General features: G+C 46.6%; 1 protein-coding gene across 2 annotated transcripts in view; it reads left to right on the forward strand.

The window, feature by feature from the left end:
* Positions 1-6,316: 6,316 nt before the first annotated feature.
* STK32C (serine/threonine kinase 32C) overlaps positions 6,317-26,413 on the forward strand; it is a 2,128,976-nt gene continuing 2,108,879 nt past the window's right edge. The window contains exon 1 of one of the 2 annotated variants that reach the window (XM_069611418.1): positions 6,317-6,783. In XM_069611418.1, the coding sequence (XP_069467519.1) occupies positions 6,702-6,783 (82 nt within the window). In that variant the 5' untranslated portion in view covers positions 6,317-6,701. The remainder of the gene's footprint in view (positions 6,784-26,413) is intronic. The other variant, XM_069611419.1, reaches the window with a different exon arrangement.

Below are 26,413 nucleotides of genomic sequence, written 5' to 3' on the forward strand. Positions count from 1 at the left end.
CAACCAGACAATTACTTAAATTACTTTGTTTGTCTAGGTATGCACAGAGTGAGATGTTCTTTGCTCTTCTATGCTTGTACATTGTACAGGAAAGGAGTCAGGGGATCTCCCACTATATACACCATAGAATTTCTTTAATTAAATCTATATTTCCAGAAGCACATATGCTTCTGAAATATTTACATATTTCCCAGGATGAATATACATTTTATATATGCGCATCCCTCAGTACTTACAAATGAAATAGGTCAGGGTTGAATCTAGTTCCCTTTAGGGTATCGCTTCCTTCAGGATTATTCCCCCCCCCCTTATATTGCACTTATATCTGAGTTTCTTTTTAAGGACAGGTTTATTTCTTCCCCTCTAGGAACAGGTGGGCATCAGCCAGCAAGACGGGTTCAGCTTCCCTCCACAGCCTGCTCTTCCACTTTCTGTATTGGGACCTGTCTGCTGTCTCTTCCACTGAAAAAGGCCTGGGTCTTTAACTCCAGATAAGGCCTCTCTTACAGTGTTCTTCTGATAATCCATAAAATGGGTTAAAAAAGGAAGGCAAGCTATTTGATTCTCCTCACGCTATTATCAGTTCTCCTTTATCTCCTTCTTCCTCTCCATCAGTCAGTGAGCGAGCATGTGTCCCCAGACATCACACTAAACCAACCCCACCGCTTACCATTGGAAATATTAATGAAGGGGGCAGTCTGATGGGAGCAACTTCTAAACCCAGTGCCCCTCCCATTTGATCTAATGCCATCTTTGAACTTTTGAAATTAAATAATAGTAACTTTCGGAAACAGCCTATTCCACACATGTAATCATGTTACTAATCGGTTCATCAGATTGCTCTCACTCAGATGAATTAAAATATGCTAGTCTGATCTCGTCACAATATGGGATGGGTGTGCTATACATTTTTGTTTTTTTCCACTCAGATACGTTTACATCTCAAAGTAACAGGCTCACTAGCATGAATGCTAGTATATATGAATTGCTAATGTGTACTGTTTCTGTGTACTATCCACATTTGCCTAATTTACATAATTCATATGTATTTTACAACCACCTGATGGGGCTTATGAAGCAGAACCTTTTTTTAAAACAAATTACGTCTCTGCGAACTTTTGACAAAAGTTATAAGCAATAAATGGAATCCAATGTGATTTCAATGGTGCATTGTTTTCCTACATACAATTAGTACGTGGCAGCTCAAGATTATCTGTCCAACAACAGAAAATCTGGTGTTCCATCCTGTTAGTTCAGGGCTGGGGCTTCTATAACTTCTGTGAATGCTCGGTCACCACAACAAATGTTCACTGTAGTTAAGCTGATAGGTTTTTTTTTTTATTGCCTTCGGTCTTGCCTCCTTAGATGATTCCAGGCCCTGGCTGGCCCTTTAAGGCAGATCTTCAGTCCAAAAAGTTGTTATATCTTTTGCTTCAGGAGAGCATGGCTGATTGTGAGATGTGATTATTTGAGAAGGGAGGACTAATGACCACTGCTCAGAATGAATCCAATGTAAATTTAAGGTATTTAGTCTAAGCCCAAAAACAGATGGAAGTTGTAAATAGGGGGGCTTTTTTTTATTGCAGGGCCTGAATCCTGTGAAGCAACTCCAGGCATAGTCATCATGTGTATGATTCAGTATTTAAAGCATTGATTTGCATATCCTTGTGGGAAGGAACACCCCCTAACTCCCACAGTCCTGTTCTTGCTTTGGTTCTATGGGTTGGGGGTAGGAAGGCATAGCATATGTCAATTTAAGCCTAGCTCCATTCACAATTGTAGTCTTGAAAGGTCCTTTTAGTCTCCATGTTGCAATTGTCATCTTCAAACAGAAAAACAGCATAACTTTTTCTTTGTAATCACATTTCTTTTAAAGGTCCATATTTTCAACATCTGTAGGTTTCAGAATACTGATTCTTAATCATGTAAAGGATATAAAAACACCAGTTGAAAATGCCATCCCAATTCAATTTTTCTGTTATTTATGTGGTGTGTTTTTCATCTCAGATTGGACTATTTCTCATTTTAATAAAGGCTGCTGGATATTTTCTCATAACTGGTAGGACTTCTTTTCTTGGCTGTAACATTTACTTTCGACACATACTCTTATAGATGGGCTGCTAATGTTGCATATTTCCCTCACAAGTGTTTTTCAAATGCTGTGCCCAGGCTGCAGCTCACAGGTTTGTTTTTAAAATGGTGCTTTTTTTTCTTTGAATTGTTTTCTTCTGTATAGATTTCCCTACAGCTCTTAGTCCAGTATGATCTGCTCTCCAGTACATACTGGGACAAAAACAACACCTGCACTCCCTTTCATTTATCGTTTGCATGTGTCAGATGTTTTTCATTTTTCGTCTTCTTACGATTGAACTATGATCCTGATCCCTCCCAATAAGGATGTTCTGCAATGTTGAGTAGTGCCAGTGGCCTAGCTGTTCATCCAGTCAGCATATTGTAATATAATGCCATAGTTTCTTTACCGTGAATGTTACCCTGTAAGTGCTTCCAAGCCCTCTGTTATTCGTTCACTTTTCCAGGTTTCAGATGTGATTTGTGTCACCAGTGCGCTTGTCATTCCCCAGAGAGTAGATGCTCCCTCTTGAGATGTACTAATGCATTTTGTTCTATGTCTTGCTGCTCCCATTTCAGGTCTGGACACAGGTTATCTAATGAACCAAGCTCCCCTAAGCTACCTGGCCTCAGATCTCATACCCACTTAATTTTCGATTGCTGCTTAGCCCGTATAGGTGAGAGCCATATTCAGCCCTGTTTGATCTGTCGAATATTCTCATCTACCTGATCTGGCCAATATGTATGCCTGCAGGCCGCTCTGGGGCTGGTATTGACACCTGTGCTTGGACAAGCCACACTCACCGGACCCTAGCTTGAGTTCCCCCTTTGGAAGCACTGCCTCCTGCAGTTGAGTGGGTTTCCCCATTCTCACCCTACACCTGGAATCACGTATCCTGAATAGCACCATTCAGCAACAATCTGTCATGAGCTGGCCTTGGTTCTCCTCATCATATATAACGCCTTTCCCTCCATGTACACGCCTGAGTGTGTTCGGATAAACATGGGCCCATCGATGGAGCCAAAGGTAGATGTGGAGGAATGCCACCTAGCTCCCAATTATTAGAGACTCTCTCCCATCCCACATGCTTCTCGCTTTCTCAAGGTTGACCTGTTTTGTATAGATAACCATCCAATAACATGCGTGGATGAAAGCGGACCAGGTGCACGTCCTGTTCTATACAGATAGGCGGAGGCGAGCAAGAGGAGGTATCCTCAAAAACAGTAGCAAATGACCGACCCCGGGCAGCACGAGGGCGAAGCTAACGTAAGTAACATGGAAGGCAAAGAGATAGGAGATGTCCAAGTTAATCCACAGAATCCAAATACGACCAAGGCCATAGGTGGTACAATCCCAAACTGCTGAGACAATTAAACACAATCCAAAGAAGTCCAGAGCACGAAACAGTTTGTCAATAACTTGGTCAGTCAAACACATTTTAAGTGTGATCCAAACACAGTGTCAAAGAGCAAGCCAATGGGATGATTCTCCCGTAATAAATGAAAGAGCACAAGCAAACACGCACTCTTCCACAACCGATGATTTAAGGGAACTCCGGTCTGGAGCCATCAGGAAGGTTAGGAGCTGGGTCGTGGACTGGATACTAAAGGCACCCTGGCTGCTGCTAATACAATGGTCGAGAAGCGCCACTGCTGTGTTCAACAGCTTATGTGTAACCCCACTCTTACTCGAACCATTGTGTCAGTTCCGCACAATGCGGTCAGCTGATTGCTAGCCCCTCCATGCATTGCGACTCGGGATTCTGAGTCTTTCTGAAATGACACATTATTCAGCCATCACAAAACCTAGCATGAATGAGGTGACAGAGCGCCGGACCTGACACTTGCTGTCAGGGCCACCATTTTCTTGCAATAGTTTTAAAACCTGTACTAAAAAATAAAAATGAACAAAAACTTGTTGGTGGTGTAGTTCGTGCCCTGTAACTAGTTGTGTGCACTTGGAGCTCCTGAACATTTAATTCATCCCCATTGCCGGCTCACACTGACACCTGCGCGATTATTTGTTTTATGTCTTCACTGTAGAGACGACCATCCAACATCACTGTTTGCCCCCTTCTCACAGAGTAAAACGCAATGCATTCTGGGATATAGCTGATCCGAGATCTAGTCCCTAAGAAGACTCTAGCCTCGCAATCATAACCCCCCATAGTTGAAACTTGAGTTGACCTCACCAAAACATTTCGAATCAAATGTTCAATGACTAAATCAGGTTCCAACCTTTTTTTTAATAGCATTTTCTGTAGGCCTTAAAGTATGTACTAGATTGGACTGTATTGGCCATGCAGGTCTGTCTGTCAATGTTATGTGCTTACTTACTGTTGACATTTTGTAAATGTATGGATTTTCTGTCATGTGTTACTGTATTATAAATTGTTCTTATTTGGTATCAGATGATCTACAATGTATTTGTTTGTTAAACCATTCGTTGTATCTGTTGCTCTAATGCTGTATCCTTGCTATTAACATTAGTCTGCTATTTAGCTACTCGTTGGCATGGTTTCCTTTTGGGAAACTCATATGTTTAGATAAATATAGAGAAACATACATACACTACGTAAATATACGGATGGCGGACACAAGGAGACAGCCCAAACCAGTTGATGAGGTGCCGGGTGTCTCTGTCATCAAAGGGAGAGATAAATGAGATGATACTGTACAGCAAGCTAGCAGTAGTATAGAGCGACACAGACAGACCACCAGCCACCATAGCCTACTAGAAAAGGAGTGTACCACACCGTAGGATAACCAGAGAGCAGCGAACTACAGCACAGCTCTCCACTTCCTCCAAGCAAAGACCACTAACCAAATGGTCTTCTACAGGGGTAGTGGGATACAAGTATGGTCTCGTGCAGCATCACTGTGACTTTTGCCACAAGAAAGTGTGTTACATGTTTGGGTCCTGAAGAAAGTGGGATATAAGCAATTGACACCCCACTGAAACCGGTCGACCATTTAAGTCTTGGAATACCTGACCACTAACCAAATATCCTAAAAGAACTATTGCTGTTTTCATTCTTGCTAAAAGTGAACAGATGAAGTGGGGGGATTAAAGTAGTCCAAATTCCCACCTGTCCTCATTGTACCGGTATGTCCGGATTTTAGATTTGTATGGAACTAGTCAACTTAACCCCTTTGTTTGTGTTGTTCCACCATTATTGAGATTCCAGCCGAGATTAAGGGCAGTTTTCTCTGCCTGTCCCCTAACCTTGAATAGGCGGCACATTTGCTCCCACCTGGGTTAGTCACTCCATGAGGGATAGTTCGTCTTGATTGGAGGGAAAGTTTAGCCAAATAAGACGGTTTCTAGAGGGAATCTTTAGCAAGCTGCCTGGACTCCTATGTGTATTCAGACACAAAGAGATACAGATAGCTAGATAGACAGACCGTGCCCTCAGAATAACTGAATGCACATAACATGTGATTGGAATGGAAGCATATTACCCGCAGCCATCATGCTCAGAATAAAAGCGAGGACATGCATGTAAATACGCGTGCAGTCTGAATGCGCACAAACACAATGCAATGCTAAGAATGCAATCCGAATGCAAGTGTGCACGGAAAATACTCTCTGAATATGCATACACACAAAGAGTGCGCACACACAGGAAAACTCACCCATCCTCTAAAGCACTACCTAAAAATATTGATTAACACCCAGGGGCACACACATTCAAATGCCCCAAATAAAAAAGAGGAAATCAGTGGAAACAAATATTTATTTAAAAGTTTTACAGTTACTACTCTTAAAAGGGTGAAGTACTAAAACTGGTACTGGCAACATTAAGGTGCAAACACCTAGTCCAAGTTAGGTATTTCACTAAAATGAACCCTGTCCACCACACTACAAATCAAACCTCAACTCACATTACAGCATTACTCCCAAATACTTGCTTTACATATTAGGTAGTCCATCGAAGCTGTTGTTGAATACTTTTTGTGTGCCTTTACTGTGTCGTTTACAATGCGTGTGGATACAATCCACTGTGACTTCTATGTGGGGAACTATTAATCAACTATGGTGATCGCACGAGGAACAGTGCACTCTTTTAATGAATAACATACTCACTTAATACAGTTAGCAGGTAGCAGTGAAAGGGTCGTTATCAGCAATAACGATCAGCTGTGTATGTGTGTTATAGACTACATTGTATAGGGAAGAGTTAGCCGCTCTGCGTGCAGTTTTCAAATGTGCCAGAAGGTGGCATAAATAGCCTTATTAGGCTCCAGCTACCATTAAACCCCAGAGTAAGAAGGAACAGCTCGGATCTCTGGAAAGGGGTGCGCGTGGAGCTCCGGCTTCATCCGTGACTCCCCCAGTGGTAGGCAGCACACGCTTCCCGTGCATGTAGTGTTCAGGGCCCGGGCGGAAGCGGCCGGCAGACCAGCCCTCAAGAATCCCTCTCCTCGGCAAGCAGCATCCTTCTGCAGGAGCCGGGGGTCCACGGTGCTTTTCCGAGCCTTCAGTTCAGCACCTTTCACTGGAAGCGGAAAACACGGCCATGGAGGAGTAGCGAATTCTATCCATCTTGAACTTGGCAGCGGGTCTCGGCGCCCCCCATCATTTCTCACGTCGGCGCGAGATAGGGCATGCTATCTCGACCCCTGCCTAAATGTTTCACTGGAACAAGTGGCGAAAAAGGATGGGAGCGAACAGCTCGTCCAAGAGACCCGTGTTTGATGAGAAGGAGGATGGTGAGTACGAGTCTAATGCGCCGCTCTCCCCACACTCCCCGGAGCTCCGGGTCGCACGTTCCACATGGCATCCTGACCCGGCTCTCTCGGAGAACGCCTTGCCGGGAACAAAAGACGCAAACTCATCCTGACTGCACGCTACAGCCTGCGGCCGAGATGGAGCCAAACTCTCCTATGAATCAGAATAAGAACTGTTTCTTGGGCAACCTAATTCATATAAGGTGCCTTGTGCACTCATTTGCGTGCATGGCGGGTGCCGCGCAGGGTGCGTGCATGCAATGGGCAGGACCGTTTATGACACAGCCAAACACTTGTGCATGACGCTCATTATGGCAAGACTTGTGATTTGATGTAATGTGCGTGCGCTGGTATGGGCGATCTGCAGTCCTTTGTTAAGGGGCAGGGCACCGGTGCCTGCCCTGCCCTGTCTGTGAATTGCAAAGCAATAGAGCCTGGCCATACCTTTGCCATTGCACTTATCTCACGCCGGGCCCTGGTGGGAGTGGGAGATGGCGCTGCGAGAGCGCACATTGAGCAGCAGGTCATCTGCTGAAGTAGCCCGAGCCCAGATGCTGCTCTGGCGAAGAGTTAATGCCCTAACGACTAATTGGATCAGTCACGTCTAAGTGTAGCGGTGTAAGGGATTAGACGGGATCTTGTAATGTACACGCAGAATCCGAGCGAGCACGTGTCGCCCTGGGCTCAAGTGCACATTTTCCGTAGCTGGGTGGTTTTTGTTCCAGTTCAAATCGAGGCTGGCTGCGATAAATCGCTGGTAATATCCGGTTATTTCGCGAGCGACACCGGAACCGTGTAGTGCGTTCTGTGGGTTATACGAATGCTGGGATCGGTCAGAGCTGGGGGCAGTGAAAGGTACATGTGCAGATACGCTCGGCATATTACACGAACGACTGCACAGATGCAGACCATGTAGCCAGCATATTCTGTATAAATGCTGCCCGCGCAAAATGGAGTGGAGCAGCCAGTGTTTGCTGCAAACTTAGCCTGAACTATGCTATCTTAAGTTATTTTTTTACTGGAACAAAAAGGTTCCACATTGTTTTTGGATTATTGTTGGTAAAGTAACGCAGAAGGAAATCGGGCAAATGACACCTTCTCAACTTTTGAAATAAGAAGGAAGGCTGTGAGGCAGAATCATTTTTTTGGGGCCTAATTTGTTATTATTGTGCAAGATCTGTTTGGTCCATTTTTTGCAACCATTATGGTCTGACCACGTTAAGTATGAAACAGGTACTATCGTTTATTATAGCAAAGCGTGCAACGTATACTTTTGCTTTCCTCTGATTTTTTCCTAGTGCAATAATCGTGATGCTATACGTGCTGGAGCAAGACCGGTGTATTCCATTGCTTATTGGCACAGAAGTACACACGTATGTTTGGTCCCACTATACATTTGATGTGAAATAACCCAGATTTTGATGAGGTAGGAAGTGTTTTGGGGACAAACATGGCAAAAGTGTATATGTACTGGTGACGTGGGATATGACCAACAGGTGGTCTGCTCGGGCAAGGGGGTGTAGCCTGCCATCTGCCGACAGCTGAGCTGATGTGTTAGCTGGTTGGGTGAGCATTTGGTATCAAACATATTCACTATCCAAAATGGGGTGGAGTGACCCGTTTCCATTTGTGTCTTTAAAATGCGTTTTAAATGACATGGAAATGCCAAGAGGGAACATTGTCATTGGAGGGGACCACCTCAGGGTGTACTGCCTTGCAGACGTCTCCACGATGCAATATTAAGCCCTTCAAACACATGCTGGTAAAGTGTAACACCCAAGCACACTTGCCTCTACACCTTGCTGTTCTGATACGCCAAGTACACTCGCCTCTACACCTTGCTGTTCTGATACGCCAGGTACACTCGCCTCTACACCTTGTTGTTCTGATACGCCAAGCACACTCGCCTCTACACCTTGCTGTTCTGATACGCCAAGTACACTCGCCTCTACACATTGCTGTTCTGATAAGCCAAGTACACTCGCCTCTACACCTTGTTGTTCTGATACGCCAAGCACACTCGCCTCTACACCTTGCTGTTCTGATACGCCAAGTACACTCGCCTCTACACCTTGCTGTTCTGATACTCCAGGTACACTCACCTCTACACCTTGCTGTTATGATACGCCAAATACACTCGCCTCCACACCTTGCTGTTCTGATACGCCAAGTACACTCGCCTCTACACCTTGCTGTTCTGATACGCCAGGTACACTCGCCTCTACACCTTGTTGTTCTGATACGCCAAGCACACTCGCCTCTACACCTTGCTGTTCTGATACGCCAAGTACACTCGCCTCTACACCTTGCTGTTCTGATAAGCCAAGTACACTCGCCTCTACATCTTGTTGTTCTGATACGCCAAGCACACTCGCCTCTACACCTTGCTGTTCTGATACGCCAAGTACACTCGCCTCTACACCTTGCTGTTCTGATACGCCAAGTACACTTGCCTCTACACCTTGCCGTTATGATACGCCAAATACACTCTCCTCCACACCTTGCTGTTCTGATACGCCAAGTACACTCGCCTCCACACCTTGCTGTTCTGATACGTGTTTGAAATGTGCAAATGCCTCCCACAATGAACAATTGCAGGTTCTGGAAGATGGGGGATTCAATAGGAATCCATCGCATTGCCGCCAGCAGGTGCAAAATGCTGGGCGTATGCGTTCATCCACTCTGCTCCCCAATCCCGCCTGATCAATGAAAGAAAATCCAGTGATCGGAAAATGTGGGGGTTAAAGTGAATGGCCAATTTTCCTGATCTGCGGACTTAGAAAATAACCTCCTACATGTCCAACCTTATTGTGAGGTACATTCTATTCCTGGTGGCTTGGCCCTAGGAAAAAAATGACTGATGCCTCGACTGGTCAGCTGATTCTTGATGGTCATTCTGATGCATTTCTGCTTATGACGGAGACAGATCAAGGATTCACTGCATGAATGTGGTGAGTCACTTAGTTGCCAGGACCTGGATTGTATCTGGAGGATTAGAGACACACACACACACACACACGCATGCGCGCACGTGGCACATGCAGGAATATGATCATGCTGTGGCACTACACAAGCATGGTGTTTTTGCATGAAAATAATAAAAGAAATTGCCACACATGGTGTACTGTGCGGATGCAGAAAAACCGGAAGATTAATGTTACTGCTTTTTTCCACATCTGCACAATCTGAAATAGGGATGTTTAAGTTTTGTTCACATAGCTTGTTATTGTTTATAGCCATCATCATGTCTTGATTGTACAAATCAATGAAAATGGTGATTACATTTTACACTGTAGGAGTAATAATACACATTTAGAATGTCTAACTTTTCTAAACGCATGATTTGTTGTTATGCAATGTTGAGAACATTTTCCATCGACCACACTCTCACTGATCAAATGCTCTGGAAATGGGAGATGCACAGCACAGTGGTGATAAGCGAGGAGCGACAGGTTCGGAGATTACTTCTGGGCTACAGAATACTGACAAATAAATGACTTCACCTCGACGTCTTTTTAACAAAGAAATTATTAAGGTTCATAAAATTGTCCTTAAAATTATATTAGCTTAAAATGAGCTGTGGTTACACTAGAAATAGCGTGGATTGCGTTCCAATAGATAGCACTCCACTCACATACGATGATTACAAAATGTGGTGTATATAATATGATTTCAGTATTACAAGTCTTGTGTATAACGATGTAATGTCTAGAAAGTACTGGAAATCTATAAGCTGCAAGCACGGGTGTCAGCACTGTATGGTGCTCACATTTGGGGTTACACCAGGATTCAATCCCTTACTGCACTTGAAAATAAATGGTAATAGGAAGTTCTAATGTTACCCCAAAGTTCTCGAGCATTCCTGTACGCATGGAATGTGCTTAGACCTTAATTGATGAAGAAGCTGCTATAAGACCAGCATTTTACTGGATACGGTTATGGGGAAATCCAAACTTGTCAAATACCATGAAGCTTTGGTTTATATTAGGAAGTTGGATGGGGGTGTACTATCCCATGGCTTGCTCATGGCAAGAGCTGACTCGTAGAGTTGGATTTGTATGGTCTCTGGATGGCACCAAACACTATTACTAAGGACAGCAAATCTAGGGTCAAAGAGGCCCAGAATGCACAAGAAGTATGATGGAAAACCCATGCAAATTCAAGAAATATCCATGGTTGTGAAGTGTACCTTGACATCATCAATCCAAAATGCATGGGCACTCTACATTGAATGTAGAGTGGGATGCTTAAAGGTACGGGCTTACGCTGGTCAGTGGAAAACATTTTGGGGCTGACTTGTCCAATGTGTGATGTTGAGAGGGAGGATGTCAGGCACTTTCTCTTTTTATATGATGGGCTACTACAGTTGAGAGTTGCCTATCTCAAGCCGTTGTTTTTAGCCCATACAATTCACACCTTGTATGAAGACATGGAACTTTGCAAACACTTGTCTAATATGGATGTGGTTTATATTGTGTCAACATACATCCATCGGGCATGGTTAAAAAGAAGCACTTTAGAACTATTGTAGATGGAACGTTTTGTTGTCATGTTACTGTTTTTATGCTTATATCTTACGAGACTATGTCTCCCTTTATAGCATTTTGACTTTTAGATTGGATTCCAATTTCTGAAGGATGTTGTGTCTAGATGTTCCCCTATGAATTGTTATTTATGGTGTTGAAATTTGATGATGCTTTGTAACTGATGACTCCAAAGTCGAATAAAGGTTTTGATGCTGCTGATGATGATGTTGATTAAGTTATATCAGCTTAACATGAGCTGTGGTTATACTATAAATAGCGTGGATTGCTTTCCAAAAGATATCATTCCACTCACATACGATGATTAACAAATGTGGTGTATATAATACAATGATTTCATTATTAAAAGCCTTGTGTATAACATATTGATGTAATGTCTGGAAAGATCATTATATAAAGTACCTTTCAGGTTTTCTGGTCTCTACATGAAGGCAGAGTTTTTAGTTTTTTGCTGTGACATGAATTGTTGAAGAGCTAAAAGCATCAGGTAGGTGTTATCAACCTATGACCCTCACTAGGCTGTTGGTTGGTTGGTAGGGATTGATTGGCAGAAGGTGGGAGGGAGTACCTCTGTGCCTTATCCGCAGCCCATTACTTATATGCATCTAATGGAGCCAAGCCCCTAGCTCTGCTGGGTCTACATATAAAGTAGAAGGGACTGGATTTTACAAGATTCTGCCAAAGAACTAGGGTATGTAGATGGTGGGCGACCACTCACACTCCTGGGACCGCCGGGTGGAAGTAGATATGCTGAGGCAGACAACTGATTTGTCTGATTGATGGATGCAGTTGCCAATTCTTCCATTAATGAGTGCCTACGTACACAAATTGGTCTTCTCCAGCCCTTGCGGCTAGACTCCACGATTCTAGTCTGTGATGCCTCTCTTACTTTTTTTCTAAGTCTGACATTGTAAAGTTTACAATCTCCACAAAACTGTGGCCAGGAAAAAAGATGTGGTGTTATTTATTGTTAGGTGAGATTTGTCATGTGAGGGCATGTTTTGGTGAAAACAGCAGAACTGTTTGCAACCTGATCAATTTACCCAGAAACATGGGTCAGTATTTTAGATGTGCCGTACTTTTCGGTCAGCATTCACAAAAAATGTTCACAAGACAAGCAGCGTTTCCTCAGGTTTTCTCAGGATTCCTGCATTGAGTACATGCGCTGCATCTTTAAAAGCTCCACTTTGACGCACATATTGAAGGTAAGTGGGGCTGCACTGCGTCACATTTATCATCAGAAACCGGTGCTGAAACCGCTCTCATGCCCAAGCAATACATACCACCTGCGTATCTTCCTTTGGGTGTTGCAGCTAAGTGGAGGAGCTGTGCTCTGGCATCTGGAAGAAGCTTAGTATGAGACATTGGAAGCACAACAGCTCAGACATGTTAACCCCTTAAGTGCCAAGGACGAATATGCTCGTCCTTTTTGCCTAGTCTAGGAATGAATGGGCAGATGTGATGCACTCGACAGCTCCCGATGAAGAAATGCTGGCAAAAGAGAAGTGTTTAGAGGATACACTTTGTGGGCTTTGGTTATGGTTCTTGGTAGTGTCAAATACTATATTCATTCAATTACTTTAGTGCTTTGCAACCGTCCTTCACTTTGAGTAACCTTGTTTCCGTGCTACATTTAACCTATTTATAATGGGGGTAAAATCAATGAGTTAAGGGGGGGGAGAAGGAACTTTTCTCAGTTTTTGGTATTTCATGTTGTATACTTTCCTTACTGCTTCATCATATGTAAAATCAAAAGTAAAAAAAGCGGATGCAAACAATACTGTACAGCTGTTACATATGAAATAAAACTTTGTGCAACTACATGAAGTAAGGCAAATATAACCAGATGGAACCGTATGGGTGTATGGAAGCTGCAATGTATTTATTATTGACTCAATACACGTGTGCTCTTTTTGGATGGATTGAAGTCACCTGTGGCCTGCCTGTTATAAGGCTAAGACAGTAATCTGAGTATCAGCTGAAAATGAAAATATGTTCTTTGCATTTTGCTGGAGTTGCAAAATGAGTTCACTGGTCACAGTGTGAGTATTTGAGTGCACGTTGGCATGGTCCCACAAGAAACACCATCACCATTTGGAGGAAACTGTCATTGAGATTGTGGTAGAAGAAATAACCACTCACGCTTCTGGTGGATTGATGAAAACTTTTTATTAGTAAAGCAGTAGCAGATACATGGCCAACGGCAACGCAAGACTTTGGTGCAAGTGAACCCCTCTCCCTCCTGTGCCCTGGTCTCTTATACCCACAGGAATACATGAGTTCCAGTGTCAGAGGGGTGGTCTCAACCTGGCAAGGTCACACCTTGCAACATTCTGCTGACAGAGAACAAACCCTTATTATAAATCTTTTGATGCCAGAGGCCCTCTGACATGCTCGTTAGTGTAATCAGTGAAGACGGCATAGCGTAATACATTTCTCCAAGGTGAATATACTCCCTAAATCTTTGCACCCGCTTTAGGGCAGGCGAGAGTCAGAGGCGTTGCTAGGTGGGTGGCTGAGGGGGCTATAGCCCCTGGTTATTTGGTTGTAGCCCCGGATAGAAGTTCCGGGGCTACATCCAAAAGGCTAGTTAGCCCTGAGTCCCGACAATCCCAACATTAGCGTAGCCCCAGATCTTTTCCAGACCGAGCAACACCCGTGCCTTGTAATGTGATGACTTCCACCAGCTAAAGCCGCCTTTTTGTAAAAAGCGAGAGTAGAGAACCTGCTTAGCCATGCCAGAAGGGAAATACATCAGAAGCATGAATAGTTAAGGTGAGCATTCTTTCACGGCGGGCAAAACGCTTTACTAACTGTGTCGTGGGCAATGCAATCTAACATCTCATCTCATGCAAGTTAGAAACATTCAGGGACCTTTTAACAACCCACCCATAAACAATATTTCTGCAATTCATTATTTTAGTCTATTTTAATGAGACGGGCAACCTCGGTTTAATGGTCTGGCGCACCACAATACCCCCCGCCTCCCAACACCCTCTGGGACAACACACAGTTGACAAAGACCAGCATAATAAATCACAATCTTAAAAGAATACGACCTATTTGCTTCTATATTTTCTATGAAATTCCATTTGCAAAAACAAACACACAAACTCGTATCAATAGGTGGACCTTTATTCCTTTCTTAATACCTTGGCCAACTGTACACATAAAAAGCCGAAATAATATACACATTTTCAATTAATTTGTGCCTATAAAGTTTCAGAAAAAAAAGTAAATTACTTTTGAAAAAGCGCACATTCATGACATATAGGAAACAAACAAGAAACATAATCAAAAAGTCACCTATTTGTCTCACCTTCAATTATATGCTTGTTGCCATTGGAATTCAGTAGGAATACATTTTTTAAATGGATGCTTTAATTCCAAGAAAAAATGAAAGGGAGAATCTAAATCACCATACGTGTCTATTGGGATTCTGTTCCCCCTTTCACTATTCCATTTTCTTGTCATGCACAAATAAGTTCATACAGAACTTTTGTTGAACATATGGCTTCCCCAGGGCAAACAGGTCTCTTAATTACACTCTTTATCACTCTTTATCAATACAATCTGTTGTACACTCAGAGTTCCCAGAGCCAGCTATGCTTTTCACTTAACTGACTACTAGGGAAGTTAGTTAGTTAATTAGTTTAAGCTATAGAGGCAAACACCCTCATAACAAGGGCTATACCTTTGAAGTATTCTTTTGGTGTATCAGGGCATTTGCATTTCAAGTGTTTTTAGAGGACACAAGGCAGAAGGACTCGACACAGACTGCTCAGTCTAATGGCTGCCCGTGGCACATCTCTCCTCACTTTCTGGACACCGACAATGCTTTCAGCTCTTCCCCAAAACCAACTACGACTGCATGAAATCTGATTCTGCTCCTAAACGCTGGACTCCATTCTGCTTTGATTCCAGTCTGGATGCCCCCACTCCAGAAATGGCTTTAGCACCCTTCTTCCAGGAAGGTTTCTTCCTCTCTTCAGTTAGAATGAGTCTTTCCCTTACAGAATTGCTGGTATTCTTACTGGACCCTATGTCCTTTTGTTGTGGATGTTTCCAAACAACCCAGATTGTTCTCTTTTTTCGTTCAGCTTCATAGGGGTGAGCCTTATAATGTCCTTAGCCACTCCCCCAAAAAACATTGTGATAACACGGTTTTCTATTGTTTTTTGTTCTTTAAATTGGATGCCCAGGTTGTATGACACTTCAAATACTACACCCTAACCTCTTATTTGCCAGGAGTGTGAGAAACATTGTCTATGGTAGGATCATTGTCAGATACGCCCCCCACCCCCCCTTGATGACATGTTAAATTTTGGCCTTCCTTTGGTACCATTACATCACCAAAAGGATCACTTTTCAAAGTGAGTAGTTTTCTGAAAATATAGGTGAATCGCTATAAGACTAGCATATTTTGAAGGTCCTCCTTCTCCTTATTACTGTAAGACACCGTATAACTTTACTTCTTCTCTGGCTAAAATGGTTGAAATGTATGGCCATTCCAAATTCTTGAAAGCAACACATTTAAAATGTCTATTTTTAAACCTGTTCTGCATTTTTTGTGCACAGCAGCAGAGCTGACTTGCCAAATAAATAACACAGGTCAGTGCAGATGGCCAGATTCCTCAAACTTGAAACTTGTAATAAAATCCTTTTTGAAGCTTCAGAATGTATTTGTTTAGTTTGGTTTTCAGTCTCTGACAGGAAATAATGTGCACTTTGCTCCCCACACCACAATCTGGCAGGCTATAAATATCGTCACTTTGTAATAATTGCTCACTTGAGGAGACCAAGTCGTGTTAAATATGTAACCATGTTTTGAATTCAATTTCCTTTATTTGTGCACATTTTCTGAGGACATCTGCCTCAGAGCAGTTTTAGAATCTGCTCTTAGCACCCTGCTAGTATAGAAATAGCTTCTCTACAAGCACAGATGAAACGTCAGGTCTTCAACACTAACCTAAGGTATTTTAAATGTTTTTGTAGTTTTAACAAACTATGTGTTTGCTTGGCTTAATAGCAAAATATGTTTTGTTTCCTGGCAAAATGTGTCTTGATTTGAGGGCCCGGTCTGCTGATTCAAGAAAACACATATCATATACCAAAGGTTAGCATTGTTTTTAAATCCACATTTCACCTATTAACAAAAGGAGGTTATCTATTAAAGGTAAAATAATGAACATCCGTTTGAGACATCAGTTAGTACAAACCCAACATACCTATACAACACTTTGTATAGCTTGCATTTGTGGAAAATCAATTATTATAATAATTAATGTAAGAATATACAAGGAACTGATGAATTTTGCTTTTGAATTCCTCAATTTAAATAATTGAGATTACCATAGAGAATATAGTTTTAACCAACAATCATTAGTAGAAGAAAATATAATCAGCTATGTGACAGCCTACACAGGCAGTTCTCTCACCTTTGATCATGGAGCTTCCACCTACCTCTCTAGCCCTCCAAGATGTTCATGTCACCCTGCACAGCACACCAAGTTGGTATATCATTGTCTATTTTCTTATTGTAAACAAGGGAATGCACAGAACTATTGCCAGAGTAATTGTTAGCGGGTTTTTAAATACATAGTCCTTGCATGAAGCCATTCACACCTCAGTTCCCCTTATTCCTGAAACTCTACCAGAAGGGATGACTTGATATCTTTTTCCCTCAGCATGGGTTCATAATTGCTCATGTAAGTCCACAACTTGCACTGAAAAGGTTTGTGATGTACTCACAACGAGCGCTTGATAAGAAGACACAATAAGAAAGTTTGTAAAGTAAGGCTTGTGTTTTTCTGTCTTCAGATGCAGAGTAGAAAACTGGTTTTGGTAACTTTTCAGGCAAATTAATGGTGACCTCCCATTACCAGGATGACATTGGTCACCAGGAGCCCTACAGGCAACCGTATTCCTTTTAATTCCTTTTAATGCCATTTAATACATATCTTTGTATCACCAACACAAAAGAGACACTGGGTACCAGGATTCCTGTTGCCAGGCACCTGCCCTGTTTTGAATTCAGCAGTGACAAATTGACTTCTCACACGTGGGAGGAAGACCTGTAAATCCAAGTGCAAGCCGAATGCAGCAAGGTAAGATAATCAATCGTATAGAGAAACTCCAGTAGTACCTCAACAGAAGATATATTTTTTCTGTGGGTCGTCTGGGCAGAGTGTTGTATTTCCCTATACCATATTCACCGAGGGTGATGGGGGTAGCCTGGAACTTAAACTGAGAGCTGACAGTAGTACCTCCAACAGAAGATATATTTTTTTCTGTTGGTTGTCTGGACAGAGTGTTGTATTTCCCTATACCATATTCACCGAGGGTGAAGGGGGTAGCCTGGAACTTAAACTGACAGCTGACAAGGAAGTCTCCATAGGCGAAATTTTGTAACCATATGTCTTGGCTAATCTAGCCTAATTGATCATTTACTATTAGTCATTGTTCCCAATTGCTAGGCTGAACAGCCATTCATCACCTAGCCTTCTGTGTGGTGGGGGTGAATTAATTACTGTTTGAAATTTTCTCACATGTCAGTGTAATTTGATAATTCATGGAAAGCCAGGCCATACAGCTCAAGAAATTAGGCCCACTGATCCTAAGATAAAAAGGAAAAATCCAGTACCCCGTACAGTTGCTTTTGCTGAGACTAATAGACATGCACATACTGCTTTGTATTGCCACGTGGTCCCACGTTTTCATGGGCCTCTTCTTGCCCTTGGGCAGTAGATTCTCCTGTATTCATTCCAAGACATTTGCAGTTATTTGCACACCAGACCTAGCTATAAACCATTAACTGAATAACCTCTGTGTTGATTGGCTCGCTAGTTCCTGCCATTTCCGTGGCAGCCTGTTATGAGTTTACCAACATGTTAGGAGTCCCCTTGTTGGGAGAAGAGTGAGAGGGACACTCACCCATATTATCTTTGTAGAGATGGAGTTTTAGTGCATCAGTGGAGAGATCTAACTATTGAAGTAGAAGGCACCAGCTTTCATAGATGCAGTACAGAGGTGTATTTACTTCATTCAGGTGAGACTAGATGGGATGACTTTTTCATCAAACAATAGTTTACTTGTGCCACAAAGTTGATCCCTAGAGTAGGACCAAAGTTATCACTGTGTTTCTTGACTCTGTCGACTTATCGAAATGTGGGTACCCTACAGGACCATTATTAGTGTTACGGGACCTGGCAAATTCATGGTACTGGACTGTGGCTGGGGTGCTCTTCTCTTAATAACTATGTTCTATCTAGATTTAAGCTGAGATGGCAGTCCTTTTGCAAGAACATCTGTGGTTAAAATTTTCCCAGCATCTTTGTGCAGCAAATGGGAGACTGAGTGTAGTGTCATGTCTAAGTGCACTGCTCGTGACTCTAGGCATTGAGAGCTGCCTCATCATTCCATCCCTGCTTTGTGACTGTTGTCGTTATAGTTGTGGAAGGATATTTGGTACATTGACATCACTAGTAGACATCAACTCATGCAACCTGTAGGATGCATGGAATGGGTTTAAGCAATTCTTTGGATTTCAATTTAAATTTCAGAACCTGAAGGGGTCCCACCCGTGTAGCAGAAGGTTAGGGGCCATGGTTTCATACCAACAGTGTAATGCAGCATAGGCTACCTTGTAACACAGTCATTAATATATTGAACATACCAGCCCGCCTTTCATGAACGGATGCTCTGCCCTTACTCATTTTCCAACTGAATTTCCACCTTATATGCTTATTAGACCTGCTTTCCAAGCCATGTACCTCTTCTCGACCAATATCTTATGCATACTGCCATTACTCAGCTCTCTCCTCGTACTAACACTACCCACACATACTACTGCCACCATTGCCAATTTCCAGATACACAATACCTTGGTTACAGCTAACACCACAATGGTAATGCCTCTTAAACCTCGATTATCTCTTACCATGACTATTCCATGACCACAGTCGGATCTCATAATACCAACCAAATTCTTGACACCTCTTCAACAAGTTGCTCACCCTTCCACACCTAATGGCAAATTACTCACCAGCCCCGCCTGTCCACTATCCCCAGTTCAATGAATGGATCCAACGATTTGCCATTAGGCCTACACCCAACCAACCGTGTTCCACTAACCTCAGAAACTATAGGCTCAGATCTAGACGGGAAAGCCTCCATCAACCCCTAACTGCTGACAGTAACAAACCAATCTCACTAAAGAAGAGAACTAAACAAAAGTCTAACAACGATATTCCTACGAACAAAAACTGCGTCTACCCATCTAACTCACCCGACATTAACATTCCACATATCAAAGGTGCATCAATAAATGCCAAATGCATGGTAGCTTACGCTTTAGACATTGCTGCTCTCATCTCAAACCAACTAGATTTCCTAGCCATAACTGTGACTTGGCTGCATGCAGCAGCAGGCCCAACTCTGACACTAGCTATACCAGAAAATTATACCTTACTAAGGCTAGATAGAGAAACGGCCTGAGGAGGCGGCATTGCCTTCATTGCTAAAACCAAATTGGCACTAAGGGTCCTCACACATCTCCATTTCCCTTCAGGAGAACTCTTGACAGTTAAACTGCCACTTACAGCATCACAGACTATACCTATGCACCTTATATACAGACCACCTCGCCCTATCTCAACTTTTGAGGAGGATATCTCTTCACTACTTACTAAAAACACAAAACCTAGCTCATAAATCATACTATTAGGTGACCTCAATATAGGCCTCAATGACCTGAAAGATGCCTCAGTACTCGCTAATACTATCACCAAACTAGGCTTCACCCACCGCATCAATTTGCCAACACATACCAAAGGAAGAACTTTAGACTGGCTAGCCAACCTCAATTGTGATACAAACATTATATCTAATGAACCTTGTGCCTGGACCGACCATCACCTTATCTCCTTCACCCTACAAGTCAGTATACAACCTAATCTGATGATCACACTGGCTCCCCCGGCACTCACCAGAAACAAGCACAATATAACAGTGGAGAACTTACTTCCGTTACTCCAACCTTTTACCAATCCTACTTCCACTAGGTATGACTCTTCAGATCTAGTAGAACTATACAATTGTACGATCAAACAAGCCATTGTCAAAATAACACCCTTAAAAATGTACAAAGGTATGCCTCTAGCACACCTATACTCTTGGTTCACTGCCAATCTTAAAGTATTATACAATGAAAAAAGAAGTGCGGTATCTTCATGGAAAAACGACCCCACAGTGTCAAACAAGGTCAAACTCTCTAAAATCTCCACTAAATACAAATCTGAGATCCTTCAAACTAAAAGAGACATTTATAACAATAGAATTAATAAAGCCAACTCAAACACCAGAGAACTTTTCATCATTTTAAGAGAACTAGAGTCACCCAATCCTCAAACTGAAACATGCATTAAGGACAAAACTTGGTGTACAAATATTCAAGCTGCGCTCTCCAATAAAATTGCTCTTCTACAAGAGAAAATCGAAACTAAAAAACTAACAGGGTAATTCATAGAATTTCGCAGAAAAGTGTCGCAAGCGGCTGGCGCAGAGTGTCCGCGTGCGATTGACTGCGCCAGGCACGTGCGCTAAAACCGATTTCCGCGCACAGCGTATTCATGGATTTTAGGCTCCCAAACCAGCCGTGGCGCAGAGTATCGCAGCGACCCTGCAGCAGCGCCAGTAACGCCCCCAAGAACGCCCTCGCGCAAGGAAAAGCCATCAAAATCGCAAAATCATCGCAAAGGGCTGCGCTAACCCTGGACCAGTTTACAGGGCTGCCAAACAAGGAACGCAAAGCGGGTAACGTGCATATCAGGGGTACGCGTGAAGTTATACACGCGATTAGCCAGGGTACGTGTATTACAGGGGTACGCGGGAAGTTTAACACGCGATTGGCCAGGGTACGTGTATTACAGGGGTACGCGGGAAGTTTAACACGCGATTGGCCAGGGTACGTGTATTACAGGGGTACGCGGGAAGTTGAACACGCGATTAGCCAGGGTACGTGTATTACAGGGGTACGCGGGAAGTTTAACACGCGATTGGCCAGGGTACGTGTATTACAGGGGTATGCGGGAAGTTTAACACGCGATTAGCCAGGGTACGTGTATTACAGGGGTACGCGGGAAGTTTAACACGCGATTGGCCAGGGTACGTGTATTACAGGGGTACGCGGGAAGTTTAACATGCGATTAGCCAGGGTACGTGTATTACAGGGGTACGCAGGAAGTTTAACATGCGATTAGCCAGGGTACGTGTATTATAGGGGTACGCGGGAAGTTTAACACGCGATTGGCCAGGGTACGTGTATTACAGGGGTATGCGGGAAGTTTAACATGCGATTAGCCAGGGTACGTGTATTACAGGGGTACGCGGGAAGTTTAACACGCGATTAGCCAGGGTACGTGTATTACAGGGGTACGCGGGAAGTTTAACACGCGATTGGCCAGGGTACGTGTATTACAGGGGTATGCGGGAAGTTTTACATGCGATCAGCCAGGGTACGTGTATTACAGGGGTACGCGGGAAGTTGAACACGAGATTGGCCTGGGTACGTGTATTACAGGGGTAGGCGGGAAGTTTCACACGCGATTAGCCAGGGCACGTGTATCACAGGGGTACGCGGGAATTATCACATGCGATTTGGCTGTGTACTTGTATTACAGGGGTACACGGGAAGTTTTACACGCGATTCGGCTGGGTACGTGTATTACAGGGATGCGATTTGGCCAGGTACGTGTATTACAGGGGTGCGCAGGAATTATCACACGCGATTTGGCTGGGTACGTGTATTACAGGGGTGCGTGGGAATCATCACACGCGATTTGGCTGGGTACGTGTATTACAGGGGTGCGTGGGAAGTCACACGCGATTAGGCTGGGTGGGTCCTCACAGGTGTTCCCTGTTCACCCTCCACGGCCCCTGCAGGCAGCCTACAAAACAGGGGACTACCCTGCACACCTGCTCATGTCCCCCTGCACCCCCACCCCCCAGCAGTGCAGGGGCAGCCTCCACCAGGCCCCCACTCATGTCTCCCACCACCCCCACCCTCCCGCCACCAGGGGCAGCCTCCACCAGGCCCCCACCCATGTCTCCCACCACCCCCACCCTCCCGCCACCAGGGGCAGCCTCCACCAGGCCCCCACCCATGCCTCCCACCACCCCCAACCCCCAGCAGTGCAGGGGCAGCCTCCACCAGGCCCCCACCCATGCCTCCCACCACCCCCAACCCCCAGCAGTGCAGGGGCAGCCTCCACCAGGCCCCCACCCATGTCTCCCACCACCCCCACCCCCCCGCCACCAGGGGCAGCCTCCACCAGGCCCCCACCCATGCCTCCCACCACCCCCAACCCCCAGCAGTGCAGGGGCAGCCTCCACCAGGCCCCCACCCATGCCTCCCACCACCCCCAACCCCCAGCAGTGCAGGGGCAGCCTCCACCAGGCCCCCACCCATGTCTCCCACCACCCCACCCCCCCGCCACCAGGGGCAGCCTCCACCAGGCCCCCACCCATGCCTCCCACCACCCCCAACCCCCAGCAGTGCAGGGGCAGCCTCCACCAGGCCCCCACCCATGCCTCCCACCAACCCCCAGCAGTGCAGGGGCAGCCTCCACCAGGCCCCCACCCATGTCTCCCACCACCCCCACCCCCCCGCCACCAGGGGCAGCCTCCACCAGGCCCCCACCCATGTCTCCCACCCCCCCCAACCCCCAGCAGTGCACGGGCAGCCTCCACCAGGCCCCCACCCATGTCTCCCACCACCCCCACCCCCCCGCCACCAGGGGCAGCCTCCACCAGGCCCCCACCCATGTCTCCCACCACCCCCACCCTCCCGCCACCAGGGGCAGCCTCCACCAGGCCCCCACCCATGCCTCCCACCACCCCCAACCCCCAGCAGTGCAGGGGCAGCCTCCACCAGGCCCCCACCCATGCCTCCCACCACCCCCAACCCCCAGCAGTGCAGGGGCAGCCTCCACCAGGCCCCCACCCATGTCTCCCACCACCCCCACCCCCCCGCCACCAGGGGCAGCCGCCACCAGGCCCCCACCCATGCCTCCCACCACCCCCAACCCCCAGCAGTGCAGGGGCAGCCTCCACCAGGCCCCCACCCATGCCTCCCACCACCCCCAACCCCCAGCAGTGCAGGGGCAGCCTCCACCAGGCCCCCACCCATGTCTCCCACCACCCCCACCCCCCCGCCACCAGGGGCAGCCTCCACCAGGCCCCCACCCATGTCTCCCACCACCCCCAACCCCCAGCAGTGCACGGGCAGCCTCCACCAGGCCCCCACCCATGTCTCCCACCACCCCCACCCCCCCGCCACCAGGGGCAGCCTCCACCAGGCCCCCACCCATGTCTCCCACCACCCCCACCCTCCCGCCACCAGGGGCAGCATCCACCAGGCCCCCACCCATGCCTCCCACCACCCCCAACCCCCAGCAGTGCAGGGGCAGCCTCCACCAGGCCCCCACCCATGCCTCCCACCACCCCAACCCCCAGCAGTGCAGGGGCAGCCTCCACCAGGCCCCCACCCATGTCTCCCACCACCCCCACCCCCCCGCCACCAGGGGCAGCCTCCACCAGGCCCCCACCCATGCCTCCCACCACCCCCAACCCCCAGCAGTGCAGGGGCAGCCTCCACCAGGCCCCCACCCATGTCTCCCACCACCCCCACCCCCCCGCCACCAGGGGCACTCTCCACCAAGCCCCCACCCATGTCTCCCACCACCCCCACCAGTGCAGGGGCACCCTCCACCAGGCCCCCACCCATGTCTCCCAACACCCCCACCCACCAGCACTGTGGGGCACGTGGCCAGCAGGCAGTCAGGCAGCAGCAGATGGCAGGTGGGAGCGTGCTCAGGGCTCTGGGGGGCAGTAATTTGGCCTCCTGGCCAGGAGCGTGGTCTCTCGTGTGTGAACGCGTGGACAGCCTGATAGGGAGTGAAATCCCACACGTCAGCAAAGGCCCTTAGCGCGTAAACCCGTCAACAGCATATGCGCGCCTATAGTCACCTGCACGTGCAGGAAATTGTTGCGTGACACGTCCCAGTGTCAAAGCGTGTGATTGGTGAAAATGGATCTACACGCAGAAGTGACAAAGCGTGTGATTGGTGAAAATGGATCTACACGCAGGAGTGACAAAGCGTGTGATTGGTGAACGTACACGCCGCGTAAGTGACGCTGTACGTGTGGGCCTGTATATAAGGTACATGTAGAACACCATTTCCTTGTACGTGCTTTTCGTGGAGAGCGAGTGGGTGAATTCTGTACTTCTTGTCGTTTCACACGCGATTTACTTCACGGCGTTTCCAGTTCGTATTCCCTGTTACCTCTGACAGCTTTTTCTCTTTTTTCTCTTTTACTGGTTTACCTGGGCCTGTTCCCTCAAACAGTGTCCCCTTCTACTGTTGTCCTGTCTTCTCAGACAGCGTACACATCTTCTTTTGGCGGGGGTTTAGCCAGCCAAACGCGCTCATTTTTCACGCTCTTTTACCTGGCAGACGGTGAGTCACGCACGTATCCAACTTCTGTGCTTGCCCCGTGTGTAGCCTACCCCTTCAGAGGTCATTCTAGGCTGCGTGTGACACGCATACGTTCATTCTTGTGTTACTGGGTGCCACAGCGTAGTGCAGGTTTTTCTTTCTGCACACGTGGTCTAGGAGGGGTTGCGTGCACGTCATCTCCCTTTTTTGGGCCTCCTGTGCGTTGCGTGACCCGTCATCTTTCCCCAGGGGTTACAATCAGCCGTGCTAGAGCACTAGGGTACAATTACCATCTGGTACCCAACCCCTTTGACCCCCAATTGCCCAGGACAATTGTCTACAGCCACTCCCATACGCACATTAATATCAGTGCCATGGCTGGGAGGCGAGGATTCCGTAAGGGTGGCAAAGGTGGAAGAGCCACAAGTGGTGGCCGTGGTGGATCCGGTAGGGGACGTGGTCGTAACTTGCAGGGTGAGCCTGTCCCCCCATGTGTGGAGGACCAGTCAAGGGCACCCATCATCCCCCCCCCTCCCCCCCTCCCCCCCTCCCGTTGAGGCTGAAGTGGCTGACACCATCCATGCTCAGCCCTTGTTGGACCAGCCCATTGTGGCACCAGACCTGGCTGACTCCATGGCTGACTTCCAGGTCAGCAGGGCTACGACACGTGCGCTGGTGCACGTTGATGCCATCATGCCACGTGGATCTGGGGCAGCAAGGTCATCTGCTGCACCAAGGAGGCAGGGCGGAGAGGCTGCAGGGGCAGCTGCGGCTCCATCCACCCCAGCCCTCACACACCCAGCCAGGACAGTGTCGGTCCTAGTCCATGCTGCTGACATTCCCCCTGACACCATCACACTAGAGCCAATGCCTGCACCAACTCCCATGCTGAGTGTGCAATCCCACACTCCTGATACAGAGTCCACCAGGGCTCCTGCCCCTAGTGTCCAGAGCGGCGCAGGACACTCAGGATCACCACCACCTTCCAAGCGGAAGAGGAAGAGTGCTCGTCCGGCACAGGCTGATGCCCCAGACACGGCTACACAGTCCGGCCCGTCCAGGAAGCCCAGCTTCACGGATGACGAACTGAATGCACTTGTCGAGTATGTGTCCGGACATGACAACGAGATGGTCATTGTTGCAGGATCCAAGACCACACCTGCACAACGCCAGGCACACTGGCAGACCGTTGCGGACATCGTAAGTGCCCTTGGAATCGTGAGGCGCACAGCCAATGATTGCTATAAGCGCTGGAATGACCTAAAGCGCAGGGCAAAGAGTAAGCTGGCCTCAAGTCATGCCGCAACTCTAGTGACTGGAGGTGGGTCTCCAGTAGTAGACATGGAACTCACTCCACATGAGTCAGTCGCTGGGACCTACGTCACGGAGGAACAGATCCAAGGCGTGGGAGATCTGGCTGATTACGAGGCATTGTCCGGTGAGTGCACATGCATGTGTGTGTCATCCATGTGCATGGTGTGTGTGTGAGGGCTTCTGTTCGGGTGCCAGGTGAGAGTGTGTGCGCCTGAGTCGTATGGGTCAGCCATGTGCTTCATGCAATCCTTCCTGCGC

This window comes from Ambystoma mexicanum, chromosome 8 (genome assembly GCF_040938575.1).
Source record: "Ambystoma mexicanum isolate Mex_15411 chromosome 8, UKY_AmexF1_1, whole genome shotgun sequence".
In the NCBI taxonomy this organism is placed as follows: domain Eukaryota; kingdom Metazoa; phylum Chordata; class Amphibia; order Caudata; family Ambystomatidae; genus Ambystoma; species Ambystoma mexicanum.